Source organism: Sphaeramia orbicularis, chromosome 11, assembly GCF_902148855.1.
Source record: "Sphaeramia orbicularis chromosome 11, fSphaOr1.1, whole genome shotgun sequence".
NCBI lineage: Eukaryota > Metazoa > Chordata > Actinopteri > Kurtiformes > Apogonidae > Sphaeramia > Sphaeramia orbicularis.
Window position 1 is genome coordinate 46647647 of NC_043967.1, and position 18562 is coordinate 46666208.

The window sequence follows — 18562 nt, forward strand, 5'->3', positions numbered from 1 at the left end:
CTGGATTCTGGATCACTTTGAAATTTTCGTTAACATTGTGGTAAATGACGCCAAAATTTTCGTTTCCCAATATCTCGCTTAATTATTGACCAAAACTCATGAAATTTAACTCAGGAATTGACAATGGGGTCCTCTATCACATTTCAAAGGCTGATCCGGATCTGATCCAGAAGGCGGATTTTATTTAAAAAAATAAATGTAGGATTTGTATCACCGATTATGTGGGGAATTTTTGCGCTTGGCGGAGGTCTGCGCTCTCCGAGTGCTTTTCTAGTGTTGTTTATGCATTTGGCAGACGCTTTTTTCCAAAGCAACTTACAGGGGAAAACCAATCAAATCACTCAATCAATCAAATTTTATTTATATAGCGCCAGATCACAACAAAAAAGTTATCTCATGACACTTTACAGGGCTTGGACAAAATAATGGAAACACCTTAAAAAATCAACAAAATATAATTTAATATGGTGTAGTTCCGCCTTTTGCGGCAATTACAGCCTCAATTCTCCGAGGTATTGATTCATACAACTTGTGAATTGTTTCCAAAGGAATTTTAAGTCATTCTTCAGTTAGAATACCCTCCAACTCTTTTAGAGACGATGGCGGTGGAAATCGACGTCTTACTTGAATCTCTAAAACTGACCATAAATGCTCAATAATGTTGAGGTCTGGGGACTGTGCCGGCCATACGAGATGCTCAACTTCATTAGAATGTTCCTCATGCCATTCTTTAACAATTCTAGCTGTATGGATTGGGGCATTATCATCTTGAGGTGAAGGTGTTTCCATTATTTTGTCCAACCCCTGTATATATACAGGGTGGGGAAGCAAAATTTACAATATTTTGAGGCAGGGATTGAAAGACAGTGTATGACCAGTTAGTTTATTGAAAGTCATGAGAATTTATTTGCCACAAGAAAATTGACATAATAGAAAATGTTTTTATTCTATGTGTCCTCCTTCTTTCTCAATAACTGCCTTCACACACTTCCTGAAACTTGCGCAAGTGTTCCTCAAATATTCGGGTGACAACTTCTCCCATTCTTCTTTAATAGTATCTTTAAGAAAGTCGACATTGCTGTGTGATGTTCTATTGGTAGCATGTTCTAAAACGCCCCAAATAGCAGAATCCAGAGGGTTTAGATCTGGGCTAGAAGGCAGCCATAAACGTGATTCCCAAAAATTGCTAAAGTTGGATTTGTTGCTGTTGTCAACAAGTGTTTTGGTGTTCTTGTGTAAGATTTTAACTTCAAATCATATTTTACTGCATTTCTAACGGTCTTGTTGTCTACCTCAAGTTCAATTGCCATTTTTCTCATGGATTTGGTTGGATCCTTTAGGATTTTGGATTTGAGAGCTTTAATAAAAGCTTTGGTATGTTTTTTGTTGCTTCCTCCACTTCCAGACTTTCTCGTAATAGTTTTGCTCATAGTCATTCTCTTCTTTCCATTATAAACAGTCTTTATGGACACTCCAACTATTTTTGAAATCTCCTTTGGTGTGACGAGTGCATTCAGCAAATCACACACTCTTTGACGTTTGCTTTCCTGATTACTCATATGGGCAAAAGTTTCTGAAAAGGTATGGATAATAGTGTTAGGTATGATTATAACATCAATATGTGTTTGGTTTCAAAACAATTGACAAGTGCCTGCTGAGAAAAAACAACTAAATGTTCATTGTAAATTTTGTTTCCCCACCCTGTAGAGTTGGTCAAAACCAGACTCTAAGCCAATTTACAGAAACCCAACAGAATCCTCCAGGAGTAAACACTTGTGACTGGTGACAGTGGCGAGGAAAAACTTCCAGAAATTTGGTCTGAAGTGGGTTGGACCAGTGAAATAATAACAGAATAATATAGAAATAATGTCAATCCCAAACTTTCCTTTATGTTTTAGAGCGAAAAAGTAAAATTATGCGATGAAAATGTTTACATCTACCAACTGTCCTTTACAACAATGTGAATAATGTGAACAAACTGAAATTTATTAAGAAAAATAAGTGCAATTTTAACAATATTATGTCTCAGTTTATCATTTACACATTTAAACTACAACATAGTGGATCAACAAATACACAAAAAATGTAATAACAGACAGAATATTGGTGAAATTACAGTTCGGACTTTTCAAAATGTGCATATTTGTTCAGGTTATTCGTGTTTTTTCTGAAATGATAGTTTGTTTTAATGTAAATACAATAAAATGACATGAAAATTTTTACATTTACAAAGAGAAAAATTTGGAGTTGTGAGTATTTATAGGTTATTATGACAGTATTTTACTGATCTGACCCACTGCAGATTAAATTGGTCTGTATGTGGAACCTGAACTAAAATGATTAATATCTTCAGTGTCATTTTTGCTTTTCATAAAGTCATCCCAGGGGACGGATTGAACCCTCTGGTGGGCCGGATTTGGCCCCCGGGCCCTATGTTTGACACCTGTGCTTTAAATGATCATTAAACTCAAATATTAATGTAAAACCATGCTGAATCCAACTTTACTTCTTGCAGCACTTTTGCTACTCAGATTTATTTTGTCTGGATCGTTTTTATTGGACATTCTTTTAATCTCAAATTGCCACAAAGTCAGATGTGGAAACTCTGTCTCTCTATTAAAGCTAAATCTAAGCTTCAAAGTTTTGGGAAATTTGGGTGGAAATTGTTAAAATGCACTTGTGACATCAAAGTTGAATCTCATTAACTGAGTGAAAACATAAATTCATGAGTATCCAAAAAGTTTATAAAGCCATAAAGACTCAAATATCCACCACTGACCAAAAGCACCGACTGATTTAAACTGTTTAATACCTGTTGATCCACTTATCCAGTCAAACTTTTTACAGTGGAGTACCCCCTGAAATATACTTTTTTTTAGCCAAGTACCTCCAACTCTTGCTTCAGCATTTTTGACTGAAAAAAATTAGGCAAAATTTGTTCCTGTGCCAAAGGTGTCTGTTTAGATTTTCAAAATTTTATAAACAAGCGACATATATATATTAACTATAATAGATAGATAGATAGATAGATAGATAGATAGATAGATAGATAGATAGATACTAAAAACACCTTTTTTAAAGTAGATTTTGAGTACAAAATATAAACTGTAAAGTGCCCTCTTTCACTGATAAGAAAAATAAATAAATTGGTTATTAATTAATAAAACATAATGACTTATCTACTCAAATAAACTCATTTTGGATAATGTAAAACATAAATGTTCTTAAAATGTTACCAAAGCTTAAGCAAGATTATTGACAGCAAAACTATTATATGAATGTATTTATTGTGTTTTACATTTCAGCATTAATTCTCATTATTTATTTCATATTCGGTACATGACGATTTATTTAACATATTTTTCCAAACAAATTTCAACCACCCCCTGGGCTTCTTCCAAGTACCCCTGGGGGAACCCCTGCACTAATCCTATCAATACATGTAAATAACTAGTGTAAAATGCAGTTTGTCATCTTTTCATGGCCATCAGGTATGACCCATTTGGATGTTCAGAGGCTTTGTAGTTACCATGGAAACACCGTCACCATCTGTAACATTGATTCACCAGTAAAACCCATGGAGTTGGATCAATGACAGTGGTTAACAATGTATCTTTTTACATTCAGGTATTGATATCTTTGCTGAAATAGTCCCATTTTCTTCAGTTTTCTCTGTATCTGATAGAATAACCTTTGGATTTACTCTGACTTTTTATGAACATCTACATGATAAATAACAGTGGTTAACAGTGCTTGTTTTTATGTTCAGTTATTACTATCTTTGCTGAAAAAGTCACTTTTTCTTCACTTTTCTCTTGTTTTTGATATAATAACCCTCAACGGTGGTGCAGTGGTTAGCACTCGTACCTCACAACAAGAAGGTCCTGGGTTTGATTCCAACACCAGTCGATGGGGGGTGGGACCTTTCTGTGTGGAGTTTGCATGTTCTCCCCGTGTCTGCGTGGGTTCTCTCCGGGTACTCCGGCTTCCTCCCACAATCCAAAAACATGCACTAATAGGTTAATCGGTTAATCTAAATTGCCCATAGGTGTGAATGTGAGAGTGATTGTTTGTCTCTATATGTTCAGCCCTGCGATGAACTGGTGTCATGTCCAGGGTGTACCCCGCCTTCGCCCCTATGTAGCTGGGATAGGCTCCAAGCGACCCCCGTGACCCTAGTGAGGATAAACCGGGTTCAGAAAATGAATGAATGAACCCCCAACTTTCTGAGCTTAACAGTAAACTAAATATAAGAAAATGCCTGATTTTCACTGAAGGACTAAAAATACAGATGATAACATAATAAATGGTGATAAAACATAAAGAGAGAAAAATCATTTGAGAACTGCCATAAAAGTAGTACTGGGTGTTTATGGGTTAAAAAAAAAACAGCTCATTTTTTCAGTTTGTAATGTGTTTTAAAGGCCTTTGTTGATGCAACACAGTGCAGCATTTTGTTCTCTTTGACAAAAATGTGTCCTGAGCCATATGTCCCGCAGATGTGGTCAACATGACATCCATCTCTGCTTTGGAAATAGAGAGGACTTGAGCCAGTGTTTGTTTAGAAGGAAGGTGGAATAATTTAGATAGAGTTTTGAGCAGATGAAGTAATCCCACCCGCCCTGTCTCCTCGTCCCTGCACATGAAACTGCTCCAAGCCACAAGCCTGGTTAGTTGGCGTGAAACTCTGCAAATCACACATGACGTGAAACAGCTGGTCCAAGAGCCAAAGAAAATTCCAATAAAAACCAAGTGGAAGTGTTTTGATACACTTTCACTCCCTTTTCCTGAAAACTCTATAGCTGTGCTCTTCCACATTCCCACTTCTCCCCCTCTCTCTCTCTCTCTTTCTCTCTCTCTCTCCCTCTGTGTGTCTCTTTCTTCCAGGTACACGCCCTTTGACTTGTCAGGGGGAAAAGTTTTAAGGAAAGAAAAAAAAAAAAAATCACGGAATCACGGAAGAGATTCTGCAGTCCTACTAGTTTGGCAAGTTCTCTGCGCTTAAAGCTGCGTAGAAAGGCGGAGAACAGGGCACTAACTCCTATTTGCTCACATTTGTACACTTCTCTGGTCCCGCAGACGGTAAACGGTGAGTTGAACACTTCTTTTGGGGGTTTTTCACACTTTTTCCTCCGTTTAATGAGTGTATTTGCTCATCGTTTTTTTTTTTTGCCACGTTTCGATTATACTCTTGCAAGAGCCATCCCATGAAACTTGGCCGCGATCTGTGACTGCAGGACGGTTTCAATGACTCCACCGTTACTAGTTTGAAGGCTCATGTTGCACTTTTACACAAGACTATCATAATAATAATAATAATAATAATAATAATAATAATAATAATAATAATAATAGTTTGTGTTGACTTGAATATGATTGTATCCAGGTTTTCTTGGCCGTGGTTGATTGCCATATGCTATTTCACTTTGCGTCTCTCTTTCTCTTTCTCTTGGAAAGATATCTGATATTTTGATGTAGATCAGCTGTCAACTTGCCAATCAATTGGAAACAGCCTATCAAAAATTGAACTGAGTCTAAACAGAGTACCGGGATTAAACACAGCATATTTAATGGGCTGGCAGGACCGTGCGTAAAAGCCAAACATTTTGCGCAAAGTAGTATTTTGCGCTCCAAGTGCATTTCATAAACAAGCATATAAAAAAAAAAAAAAAAAGGGAAATCTTTGCTGAGTTCAAGTCCTTTTTTTCACGGAGCTGTGGCCTTTGTGGGTGCTTCTGTCTGTCAGTGCTGGGTTTCAATACCTAAAGTTGCGTATGTTGTTAATGATGAGTGCTGGCAAACCTGACGCCTGTTGATAGAGTTGCGCCCAACCTTCTGTTGTTGTCTGTATGGTCAAACCCAACACAGGAGTTGTATGAAAGACAGCCAGTGTATGTCTGCTCACCGCAATTTACAGCCACAACCTAACTTGTTCCTCTGTTAATATTTTATGCCACACGAGCGGTAGTATTGTCATTACTCTGCGCACATACCGTATCACATTCGCCCATTTGGAAACGCAACACTCAATCTCCTTTGGGCTCTTCAGGGGAAACGGGAAACCTCTGGTTGTAGGCCTGTATATTTAATTATTTGCGCAGGTTTTTTTTTTTTTTTTTTTTTTTTTTTGGCCTTTTAAGACAAATAACGGGGATTAGTTTGTCCCCAGTGGGACAACCTGGAGCTCTGACGTGGGTCGAGTCATGCAAGTCTTATCATTTGTCGAAATTAGGGCACGTGTTAGGAAGCAAGCAAACACCTTAAGACCGGTCATTAGGTAAATAATACATGTCATCCCCCGAGAATAGAAAAATGTTTTGGTTTGGAAGGGGTTTTTCGCGCTGTTTTTGGGGACAGGACGAGATGAGAGCCGTTAAGACGTGTGTACTTTGGCTGCAGAGGGTGTGTCACCGGTGCAGGAAGAAGTCCCTGAAGTTCCTACTCATAGAGTCAGACAGTTCTTTGGTCAAAGTACAAGCAAATACTACAAACTTTTACAAAACTGGTCTCTGCATTCATATTTCTTACATTATTCCTATCTATAATAAAGATCTTTATTGCACCAGATGAGATAGTCTTTCTTTTACTACACTGTAAAAAATGACTGTAGAATTAACACCAAAAAGTTGTAAAATTGCAACATAAAAAAAACAAAAAAAACTGTAAGTGACAATACAATGCAAAGTTGTTTATTTGATTGAATGATTGAATCAAACATAGCTGTGGTTTTTACAGGAAGAGTTTTGAACAAAACCAGATTTGTATGTAGAAATGATGTATTTCTATTGTTTTATTGTTGAAATAACGGCGTATTTGATTTTTTTTTTAAATAAAAAAGTTATAAAAAAGTAAACATTTAACAATGTAACATTTTAAATTTGTAAATTAATGGGTTGGTAGAGCAGCTTGTCCAATAACCAAAGGGTTGGTGGTTTGAATCCTGGCTCTGACTGTCCATATGTCAAGGTTTACATGGAAGACACTGAACCTTAAACTGCTCCCAGTTGGACCTGGTGGTTTTGGAAAGTGCTTTGGACACCATGAAGGTGTAGAAAATGTGCTAAATAAGTGCAGTCCATTTACCAGTTAAATCTACATGTTTAAAATGTTAAATCTACATGTTACTCCGTAAATATGTTTACAGTTGGATGTGTTTTTTACAGTATTGTTCTGGAAACCACAGCTGCCAGTTTTTTCCTGTAAAAACAATAGGATTTTTTTTTTTTACTTTGTACTCATAGTCATACAGTTTTTTTTGTCTAAGTACAAGCCAATACTACAAACTTTTACAAAACTGGTCTCTGTGTTCATATTTCTTACATTATTCCTCTCTATAATAAAGATCTTTATTGTACCAGATGAGATAGTCTTACTTTTACCACACTGTAAAAAATGACTGTAGAATTAACACCAAAAAGTTGTAAAATTGCAACATAAAAAAAACTGTAAGTGACAATACAATGCAAAGTTGTTTATTTGAAAAGATTATTGTGTTAACGATTGAATCAAATATAGCGGTGGTTTTTACAGAATGAGTATGTGAACAAAACCAGATTTATATGTCGAAATGATGTATTTCCATTGTTTTACTGTTGAAATGACAGTGTATTTGTTTTTTTTTGTTTTTTTATTAAAAAGTTATAAAAATAAACATTTAACAATGTTACATTGTAAATTTGTAAATTAATGGGTTGGTAGAGTTGGTAGAGTGGCTCATCCAATAACCAAAGGGTTGGTGGTTTGAATCCTGGCTCTGACTATCCATATGTCAAAGTTTACATGGAAGACACTGAACCTTAAACTGCTCCCAGTTGGACCTGGTGGTTTTGGAAAGTGCTTTGGACACCATGAAGGTGGAGAAAATGTGCTAAATAAGTGCAGTCCATTTACCATTTAAATCCAATGTTAAATCTACATGTTTAAAATGTTAAATCTACATGTTACTCTGTAAATATCTTTACAGTTGGATGTGTTTTTTTACAGTATTGTTCTTGAAACCACAGCTTCCAGTTTTTTCCTGTAAAAACAACAGGATTTTTTTTACAGTGTACTCATAGTCATACAGTTTTTTTTGTCAAAGTACAAGCAAATACTACAAACTTTTACAAAACTGGTCTCTGTATTCTTATTTCTTATATTATTCCTCTCTATAATAAAGATCTTTATTGCACCAGATGAGATATTCTTACTTTTACTACACTGTAAAAAATGACTGTAGAATTAACACCAAAGTTGTAAAATTGTAACATAAAAAAAACTGTTAGTGACAATACAATGCAAAGTTGTTTATTTGAAAAAAATTTTGTGTGAACGATTGAATCAAATATAGCTGTGGTTTTTACAGGAAGAATATGTGAACAAAACCAGATTTATATGTAGAAATTATGTATTTCTATTGTTTTATTGTTGAAATAACGGCATATTTGCTTTTGTTTTAATGAAAAAGTTTTTAAAAAGTAAACATTTAACAATGTAACATTTTAAATTTGTAAATGAATGGGTTGGTAGAGTTGGTAGAGTGGCTCGTCCAATAACCAAAGGGTTGGTGGTTGGAATCCTGGCTCTGACTGTCCATATGTCAAAGTTTACATGGAAGACACTGAACCTTAAATTGTTCCCAGTTGGACCTGGTGGTTTTGGAAAGTGCTTTGGACACCATGAAGGTGTAGAAAATGTGTTAAATAAGTGCAGTCCATTTACCATTTAAATCCAATGTTAAATCTACATGTTTAAAATGTTAAATCTACACATTTAAAATGTTAAATCTGCATGTTACTCCATAAATATGTTTACAGTTGGATGTGTTTTTTTACAGTATTGTTCTGGAAACCACAGTTGCTAGTTTTTTCTTGTAAAAACAACAGGATTTTTTTTTACAGTGTACTCATAGTCATACAGTTTTTTTTGTCAAAGTACAAGCAAATACTACAAACTTTTACAAAACCAGTCTCTGTATTCATATTTCTTGCATTATTCCTATCTATAATACAGATCTTTATTGCACCAGATGAGATGTTTTTACTTTTACTACATGCAAAACTAAACTATGACTGAATGGGTTTGGTGCTTCATATGGTGTTGGTGTAGGTGACACTAAAAGTACAGTGTAAGATCAGTAGGTCAAACTGTAATGTCTGAAAGGGGTCGGGTGAAACTGTAGATGTTAATGGGCCTATAGTACAGTGTCAAAGCTCTCTTCTTTGTCGTATAAGGACGCTGACAGGGATATGCCCTAATTGGCCACATATGCTTGTAGTGGCTGCTGCTGAGAAATTGTTTGGTTAGAAGGGTGCTTGAGTGTGAAATGTACATTAGTAATTGACATTTTAATTTGCCTTCTTCAAGTGGCTCGTCACACTTGCGCTGAGGCAGAGATGTTGCAAACAGGACGGCATCCTGTTGAAACAAATTGGGTTTTTGTCACCGGTATAAACTGCTGTTGTGTTATTTGTTCTGCAGCATTTGACTAGAGAAGCTGACAGACAAGTACGGTCGCTGTGAACATATCCTCTCACTGCTTTGGGGCAAACTAGCTCTGAGTTGGCCTGTAAATTCCTGTCTAAGTGATCTTCACAGACAGCAATGAATGGAATTCCTGCACGGATGTGTCACCTACTGGCATGTTTTACGTTTGAGCAATGTCTCTATTATTTATCGATCTGTCTTGATCTACATTTTGTAGTTGTATTTACACGACATCTGAGTGCTTTAATGTTAGGTAGACTCTGGCTTGTGTGTGGGAATTGGCTGCTGATGTGTAATAAAACTTTGGCAGTAGATATTAGGTCTCACTGATAAATACATTAGGATGTTTGGGTGTATACATCAGTGTGAAGGCAGTGGGTTGAGGAGGAGAGAGGTCAGTGAAGGCATCACGATGTTGACACGATGGCAGGCAAAGGAAGAGAGAGTGGCACTGAAAGAAAGAAAAGAAAAGAAAGAAAGAAAAGACCGGGAGAGAAGAGCAGACTGGGACTAGGTAATCCCTTAGGTAATCGGACACCCTGTCCCCTTGGTACCTTCAGTAGATCAGATGACCTATCAAAGATCAGAACGTCCATTGTGCATCGCAGCTTGTCTCTCAATCAGACTCCCTCTCACCCTCTTCACTTATCTCACGTCACTGTCCCTCCCTTATTGCAGCTCTCGATTTAACACTTGAAACGAAAGGCTTCGCAGGGACACGAGGAGATCCACTGTTTCATTTTCCACTGGATGTGCCTATCAGTTGAATGGGTTTTGAATCAGACTGTCATGTAGTTTCCTGTCCTCAAAAGCATGTAGCAGAAGTTGAATCACATCTATCTATCTATCTATCTATCTATCTATCTATCTATCTATCTATCTATCTATCTATCTATCTATCTATCTATCTATCTATCTATCTATCTATCTATCTATCTATCTATCTATCTATCTATCTATCTATCTATCTATCTATCTATCTATCTATCTATCTATCTATCTATTTATCTATCTATCTATCTATTAGTGGATCAGAAGTTATTAGACGTTTTAAATCAGTGGATGATTTTGGTCGCCAGTTGCTTTTTGGGTCTTTATGGGTTAAGACTCGTCATTATTTCAAGATCTTTAAAACTTTATTTTGATTTACACGTTCTTTGTTTTCAAGACCGCAGCAGAAATGGGCTTCCACAGAAACTACTTTGAATTGTGCTACATAAATAAAGCTTATATACTTAAAGGTTCAGAGTTTAAAACTTAGTGACAGCTTCACTGCAAAAATCTAAATCTTACCAAGTGTATTTTTCTCATTTCTAGTCCAAAATATCTCATCAAACTTCAAATAAGACATAATCAGCTGAAGAGGTACTTTTCAGTGAGATATAAGAACTTATTTTTAGACAATAGATCTGGAAAATCTGATTTCAAGAAATCTTACCAAGACAATTGTCACTTGTTCCATTGGCAGATTGTTTTGCTTTATTCAAGATTTTTTTTTTTTTTTTTTGCTTAATTCAAGCAAAAAAAAAAATCTGCTAATGGAACAAGTGAAAATTATCTTTTTATGATTTCTTGAAATCAGATTTTCAAGATCTATTGTACAAAACTTAACTTAACTTTATTTATTTATTGTTGATGTGGTATGACTTTCTGTGGAGCGATGACTGTATTTAGAATTTCCCCTTGGGGATTACTATCTATCTATCTATCTATCTATCTATCTATCTATCTATCTATCTATCTATCTATCTATCTATCTATCTATCTATCTATCTATCTATCTATCTATCTATCTATCTATCTATCTATCTATCTATCTATCTATCTATCTATTTATCTATCTATCTATTTATCTATCTATCTATCTATCTATCTATCTATCTATCTATCTATCTATCTATCTATCTATCTATCTATCTATCTATCTATCTATCTATCTATCTATCTATCTATCTATCTATCTATCTATCTATCTATCTATCTATCTATCTATCTATCTATCTATCTATCTATCTATCTAATGTCATTGTCTCGACCTCTCCCCTTTCCCAGAGAGAGGAGTCATGGAGGATGCCATTAAAACCATGGTGAAGGTCTACCTGAAGTCGTCCAAAGGAAAGGAGAGTCTAGGAAAGAAAGAATTCCAAAACCTTGTCAAGAGCCAGCTTGGCAACATCCTCTCGGTTAGGAAATTTCTGTTGAACTTCTCTGAAAACTTACCAGTACTTGCATTATTATGTAACCCCCACTCACCCACCCCTCACAGAAAGCGCTCATCAGGCTTATTATTAGCACTGGACGGTCTTAAGCTGTCTGCGTTTCAACAAATAGTGGTGTAATGTACAGTATGTGAATGGGAAAAGTAATCTGACATGATAGAATGACATTCATCAGTATTCTAATGTAAATAGAGTCACTAACAGAGGAGGGTCATTTACTAATCGTCTATGGCGATTTGACCAGTGACAGTCCAGGTAGAATTACAGCTGATCATTAGGGCTGTGTATTGGCAAGAATCTGGCAATACGATACAAATCATAATACTAGAATCACTATACAATATATCACGATATATCACAATACTGTTAAAAAGGCAATTTTTGATTTTTTAAAACATTTTTTAATAAATTAAGATTTTTTAAAATTATATTTTATTTTCATTTATTCATTTTACATTCATTTATTCATATATACTGTATTTTTAAGATTTTTTAAAATATATTTTTAAGATTTTTTCCTGGAAGAACTGAATTACACCAGAAATATGCATAAATACCAAACACATTTTTATTTGATCAAAACAGGATCTAATGCTATATCACAAAATCTTCCTGTGTTCAAACTTAAATCATGTTTTACAGGCATTACAGTTTAAGATCCTGTTCAAATGTTTATATTCTATTAGTTCAGAACTAACATCAGAACATTATTTTTGTGCAATCCCAACAACAGACCTAACATCTGCTTCTCAAACAGTAAAAAGTGCTTTTAGGATGCTTCATATAACTATTATTTAATAAAACAGTGTTAAATTATAATAAATAAGATTAAAAAAAAGAAAGAAAGAAAACCAAAAACCAAAAATGAACCTCCGCTATATCTTCATTTGAATAAATACCCAAAAATATCGATACAGTACTTTTAAATATCGATACAGTATTGTGAAATGAAATATCGCGATATATTGCAGAACCGATATTTTCTAACACCCCTAATCACGGTACTGTTAAAAAGGCAATTTTTTTTTATCTTTTTAAGATTTTTTAAAGATTTTTAAGATTTTTTTATTGTTTTTATTATCATTTATTCATTTTACATTCATTTATTCATATATATTTTTAAGATTTTTATATATTTTCAAGATTTTTTCCTGGAAGAACTGAATTGCACCAGAAATATGCATAAATACCAAACACATTTTTATTTGATCAAAATAGGATGTAATGCTATATCACAAAATCTTCCTGTGTTCAAACTTAAATCATGTTTTACAGATATTACAGTTTAAGATCCTGTTCAAATGTTCATATTCTATCAGTTCAGAACTAACATCAGAACATTAGTTTTGTGCAATCCCAACAAAGAATCTAACATCTGCTTCTCAAACAGTAAAAAGTGCTCTTAGGATGCTTCATATAACCATTATTTAATAAAACAGTGTTAAATTATAATAAATAAGATTTTTAAAAAAAGAAAGAAAACCAAAAAACAAAAATGAACCTCCGCTATTTCTTCATTTGAATAAATACCTAAAAACACAGGTGTCAAACATGCCCGCTGTCTGGCCAGCGAGATGAATTTACAAAGTGTAAAATGCAAAAATTACCCTGAAGATATTAACAGTCAAGGGCTTCAAACTCAAAAATAACAGCATAATAACCTAGAAATAATGACTCCAAATGTTCTTCTTGGTTTAATGTGAGAAAAATAATATGATATTATGCCTCTAAATAATGACAACACCATTTTTTTCTCTTTGATTTATTGCAAAGAACAATAAATTCTTATATCCTTTAACAATAAAATGTGAATAACCTGAACAAATATGAACAACTTGGAATGTCTAAAGAAAAATAAGTGCAATTTTAACAATATTCTGCCTGTTGTGTATCTTGGTAGATCTAATCTGTAATGCTCATGTAGAAATTATAAATTGAGGCATAATATTGATAAAACTGCACTTATTTTTCTTCAGAAATTTCAGTTTTTTTCCACTTATTCACATCTTTTTTGTTTTGGATAGTGATAGTTTCATCATGTAATGTCATTTTTTGCACTAAAAAATTTGGAGTTGTCATTATTTATAGGCTATTATGTTATTATTTTACTGGTCTGGCCCTCTGGAGATCAGATTTGGCTGAATATGAGTTTGACACCCCTGCCTAAAAAATCCATATAGTACTTTTAACCCTTTCATGCATTAATTATGAGAACCTTTGTCAAGATTTTTTTTTTTTTTTGAGTGTTTTTATTCCTCCTAAGGCATGACAAAAAAAATTGTGATTGAGTTTTTTTTTCGTGTAGTTACAAAAATGTCCATACATTTAATTTTTGAAGTAAACAAACGTGTTAAAAACCCAATATAAGAAAGTGAAAAACAATGAAATAAAAACATTTTAATGCTGCTAATCTGATGTTTTCTCACATTTAACATATTCTAATGCTAGTTATTACTCACTCCATGTAGATAATATGCAAAAAAAAAAAAAAAAAAAAAAATCTTTTTGTCTTACAAATAACAATTGATTTCCACTCAAACACGTTAGTGCAGATCAGGTTTATCTAGAACAGCAAAGTTACAGTAATGGTCAGAATGTCAGTGTATGGGATGGTGCAAAAGTGTCCACTGTGTTGGCTGATCTGCAACTGAAACAACAAAACCTGTGAATATACAAGAGAACAGCTGGAGAATAACTGTCCACTGTAGTGACCACTATGCATGAAAGGGTTAAATATTGATACAGTATTGTGAAATGAAATATTGCGATATATTGCAGAACTGATATTTTCTAACACCCCTGCTTGTATTGTCTCACGGCTTTTTGTGCCCATACCCAGGATGCAGACAGTAATGAGGCCATCAAACAAATGGGTCAGGAGCTGGATTCTAACCATGACGGCAAACTTGGCTTTGAGGAGTACATGAAGCTGGTTGGCTACCTGGCAGTGTCACTCAGCGAACAGCGCAGTTCGGCCCAACAAGAGCCGGCCCAAAACGCAACCGCCACAGAAGGGGTACAAAGCGCCGCCGCAAACAAGGAGGAGAAACCAGAAGCGAACGCAGAAGCAAAGGAGGAGGCCAAACCAGAGGTCAAAGAGGAGGAGGCCAAAGCAGAAACACCTGCAGTAGAAGCCAAGGTAGAAGCAAACGCTGAACCAAAGGTAGAAGCAGAGGCAGAAGCAAAAGCAGAGGGGGAGACGAAGCCAGAACCGGTGAAAGAAGAAGAGAAACCGGCAGCAGAGGCACCGGCGGCGGAGACGGCAGCAGCTGCGGCCGAAGCGGTAGTCAAAGAGGAGGTGAAGGAGGAGGAAACGGTAAAAGTGGAGGAAGCGACGGAGAATCCGCCTGCAGCTGCGGAAGAGGAAGGGGAGAAGAAGACAGAGGAGGCGGCCTCATAGGGGACAATCCATCACTACAGCCAAAGCACACGACATGCTTAGACTCAACACTACACAACACACAGCATTAGCAAAGTCAAAGTCAGACGGTGAGCCACTAAAGATGTTTTTTTACTACACGCAACTTTGAAATAGAAAATAGAAAATAAAAGTAAAAACACTACGAACATAGCTCTGAAGAAAATACATCCCTTATATATGATAATAAAAAAAAAACATGTACATGACAGTAGAACTATTGCTTTGTACTACTACTTACCACTATGTCCATATGTACAGCATGTGCATCATATTATATCGAACATTTACCTCATTATGATAATATACTATGATAGCATGCAGACATACACTACATGTGCATGCCAAATCCCCTGTGAAAAGTAGGTTTTCCCCTGCAGCAGCACACTGACATATGTGTCCTTGTGGTCACTAAACACACCACTGCAACTGAGGCGTCCCCTTCCTCAACTTGTCATGCAGCCATAACATTTCTGCAGTCGAACATCAGCAGTTTACACCCTCTACTAATGGCTTAAAGGTTCCACGAACACTTGTTTCCATATGGTTGAAGTGAACATTTAAAAAAAAAAAAAAAAAAAGACAATGCAAAGTAGGTGTGTTTCCATCAGTTTGTTTGGTCTGTGTTCATCTTTAAGGGAGGAAACAGTTGATGTGGGGTGAATGTTTGCTTATTTGGAAAAAAAGATGTTTCCCATTAACATGTGGCATTAACTGTTTTTTTTTTTTTTTTTCAAAACCGCTTCAAGCAAGTGTGAAAACTTTTTTTTTGCGAAATTGAAGTTTTTTCACTTTCCATCCACTTTTTCTCACTTTAAAATGCAGAAATACGTTGATGGAAACACCTTTATGCTCTCACCTTTTAACTCACTTTGCTTTGGAGCTGATTTAGCATGACAATCTAATAAACAATCTATTTTGCTGAATCTTTGCATTCCCTAATGGTTCTGTACTTTTAAATCCCATCATGTACTTTTCTTTTTTTTTTTTCTGTTTCTGGTCTCCTCACGTTGGCTCTCTGTCTCTTTTCTCTTTATAAATCCACTTGCAATGATTTAACCTTCTGTTCATTATCTCACTTGTAGAAAGCCATAGATTAGAGGCTGAAAGATCATATGAGGTCCTTAGTTAAATAATTAAGGTTCTAGGAATCCACACCCGAGGACTCTCACAGCCAAAAAAAAAAAAAAAAAAAGGGTCCCGTGGAGTGGGCTGATGGTTAGAGGAGCAGGTCAGAAGTGTTCATGCAACCTAATCCACCGGGATTAGAAGTGCTAAAAATAACAAGATACAAACACTGAGATGCCGAGAGGACACTTTACAGGGGTCACTTGATTGTTCTTAGATACTCTGTTAGTGTGCGCTACAGTATTTATATTGGTCAAGCTCAACTGATCGAACCATAAGGTGCTGGACCGTAAAGAGAACAGGTCTGAAAACTTGACATTTGCTCATCATTTCTTGTTGTTTTTTCCGCTGGTTCTTGCTCCATTTGTTCAGGTTTGTGCATTTGTTTGCCGGTCACACCCTCATACAGTTTAATAACCCTGTTTGACCTGCAACTGGATCCTGATGTCCCAGGCTTTGGGACGCTGCTGGATTAAGCATTTGATGGGTAACACACCCTAGGGCACAAACAATTACATGAAAGTAATCCCAGGCTTCAGCGATCCTGCCCTTTTAGATGAGGTGGTAGTGTCAGAGAGATACTTTTGTTGTGTGTTTTAAGCCAAAATAGAATACTGAGCCATCAACATGAATTTATGTGGCATGATCTTTTATGCCAGTGTAATGCATACGACATTGCATGCTATCAGAAATTTATTTTGTTTTGACATTACCATTGTATTAACATTGTCGTGGCCATTACTTAATTTATACACGGCCGTAAATTTCTGCTACTACTTTGTATTTAACTTTTTCTTATTTGGACCACTATGGGTATCACTTGAAAAAAAGAAAAAAAAAACATGTACTTCTGTGTCACATTATATGCAATTTGTTAATTACATTTTAATGATTTTTAAATAGTCTGATCATGAATAATGTACCCGTGAGAAAAGGGCTCATGTTGCAAGCGTGCTATGTTATAGGTCTATGTTGTCAGCTACATAGTGCTTGAGGAACATTTTAGGCACAATTCCAAATGTGTACCTTATGCACTGTAACAGCACCTGGCACTTCAAACTGCTCAGCAGCAAAATGGGCGAGACAAATAAACCTAAGTCATGTGGTCACCCTGCCTCACGTGACCACTCCCATTGTAAATACACTCTCATTTACACACTACTCAGCCTTTTATACTCAATTACACTGTTTCTTGCATGATCTTTGGCTACTAACAAACATCTTATTGGACGTTGGGCTGTTTTTTACTATGTTATTATTTGTATTAATAAATTTTTTTTTATATCAAAATGATTATCATGGTACTTCCTGTGAATAATGGAAACATATCAGTCTATTGCCCATTAACACAGGCCTAACACTTGCATCTTGTATATATTAAGTAGCAAGCTGCAGTGTATTTGCTATCCATATAGGCCAGGCGTGTTTTTTTTTTTTTTTCAAACACTTATTTCAAAATCTCTTATCTTTTTTTTTTTATTCCAGCTGTTTTAATTCTTATTTTTCTTAAACAACTGAAAAAGGAAACAGTAAAATCCACTTTACTGTATTTTAATACAACTTGACTTGCACTATCATCATATTTTTGGATTTAAGAGAACAGACCAGGGTCTAAACGTTATCTGGAAATTATTTCCTTGCAGCTGTTGCTTAAACCTACTTGTAATAAGCAGATAAGTGGGTCTGATTCAGATATGTAGAGCTTAAACCTTCTGCCTGGCAGTAATGTAACTATCCCATAGTGTAAACCCCCCCAGCCTCAGGCTCCATGTAGATTAAAAACATGCTGGAACGAAACAAGGCAGATCTGCAGCAGGGAGTGTTTGCAGCCTTATTTTCATTGCCTCACAATAAGTCTCATTCATTGTGCGACAGAAGAAGATAAAAGCCTTCCAGTGGATGTACAACGTCTACAATAAGTGCATGGATGTACTTTTAGACTCAAAATGGGACCATTCTCATTCTGTGCAGGCTTTTCTTATTAATTATGTGTTTATTTACTCTTCTTATTTCCTGCCGAGTACAAGAAGGTGTGTGTGTTTAGCAGATGGACTCATTCTAGTTCACTGTCATGTCCATTAAACTACATTAAACTAGTATTTCAACTTCATATGTAATGCTGTATCATTTTTTTGCTTATTCTATGTAACGTGTAATGAATAATATTGAATAAAACTGTGAAAATAAAATATTAAAGTTTGTGGTCTATTACTGTACAGTCTCTGTTATTTGCATCAGTTCAGCTGTACAAGGTTATTATTGTTACCAAAAACTAAAAGAATAAGGAAATGTAGTTGTGAAAAAGTCCCTAAAATAAAGGGTAAAAGATGAC

At 35.5% G+C, this 18562-nt stretch overlaps 1 protein-coding gene across 1 annotated transcript; it reads left to right on the plus strand.

Annotated features, from left to right (window-relative positions):
- Positions 1 to 4938: 4938 nt before the first annotated feature.
- s100u (S100 calcium binding protein U) lies at positions 4939 to 17119 on the plus strand. The gene is made up of 3 exons (XM_030146752.1): positions 4939 to 5089; positions 11518 to 11648; positions 14524 to 17119. The coding sequence occupies exons 2-3, from the start codon at positions 11529 to 11531 to the stop codon at positions 15082 to 15084; spliced, it is 681 nt and encodes a 226-aa protein (XP_030002612.1). The 5' UTR covers positions 4939 to 5089; positions 11518 to 11528; the 3' UTR covers positions 15085 to 17119.
- The last annotated feature ends 1443 nt before the right edge of the window (positions 17120 to 18562 follow it).

Bases quoted from the DNA above. Each gene is read 5' to 3' on its own strand.
- s100u (XM_030146752.1), top strand. From the start codon at position 11,529: ATGGAGGATGCCATTAAAACCATGGTGAAGGTCTACCTGAAGTCGTCC. The intron at 11,649-14,523 runs GTTAGGAAATTT...GCCCATACCCAG, and splicing joins AGCTTGGCAACATCCTCTCG to GATGCAGACAGTAATGAGGC.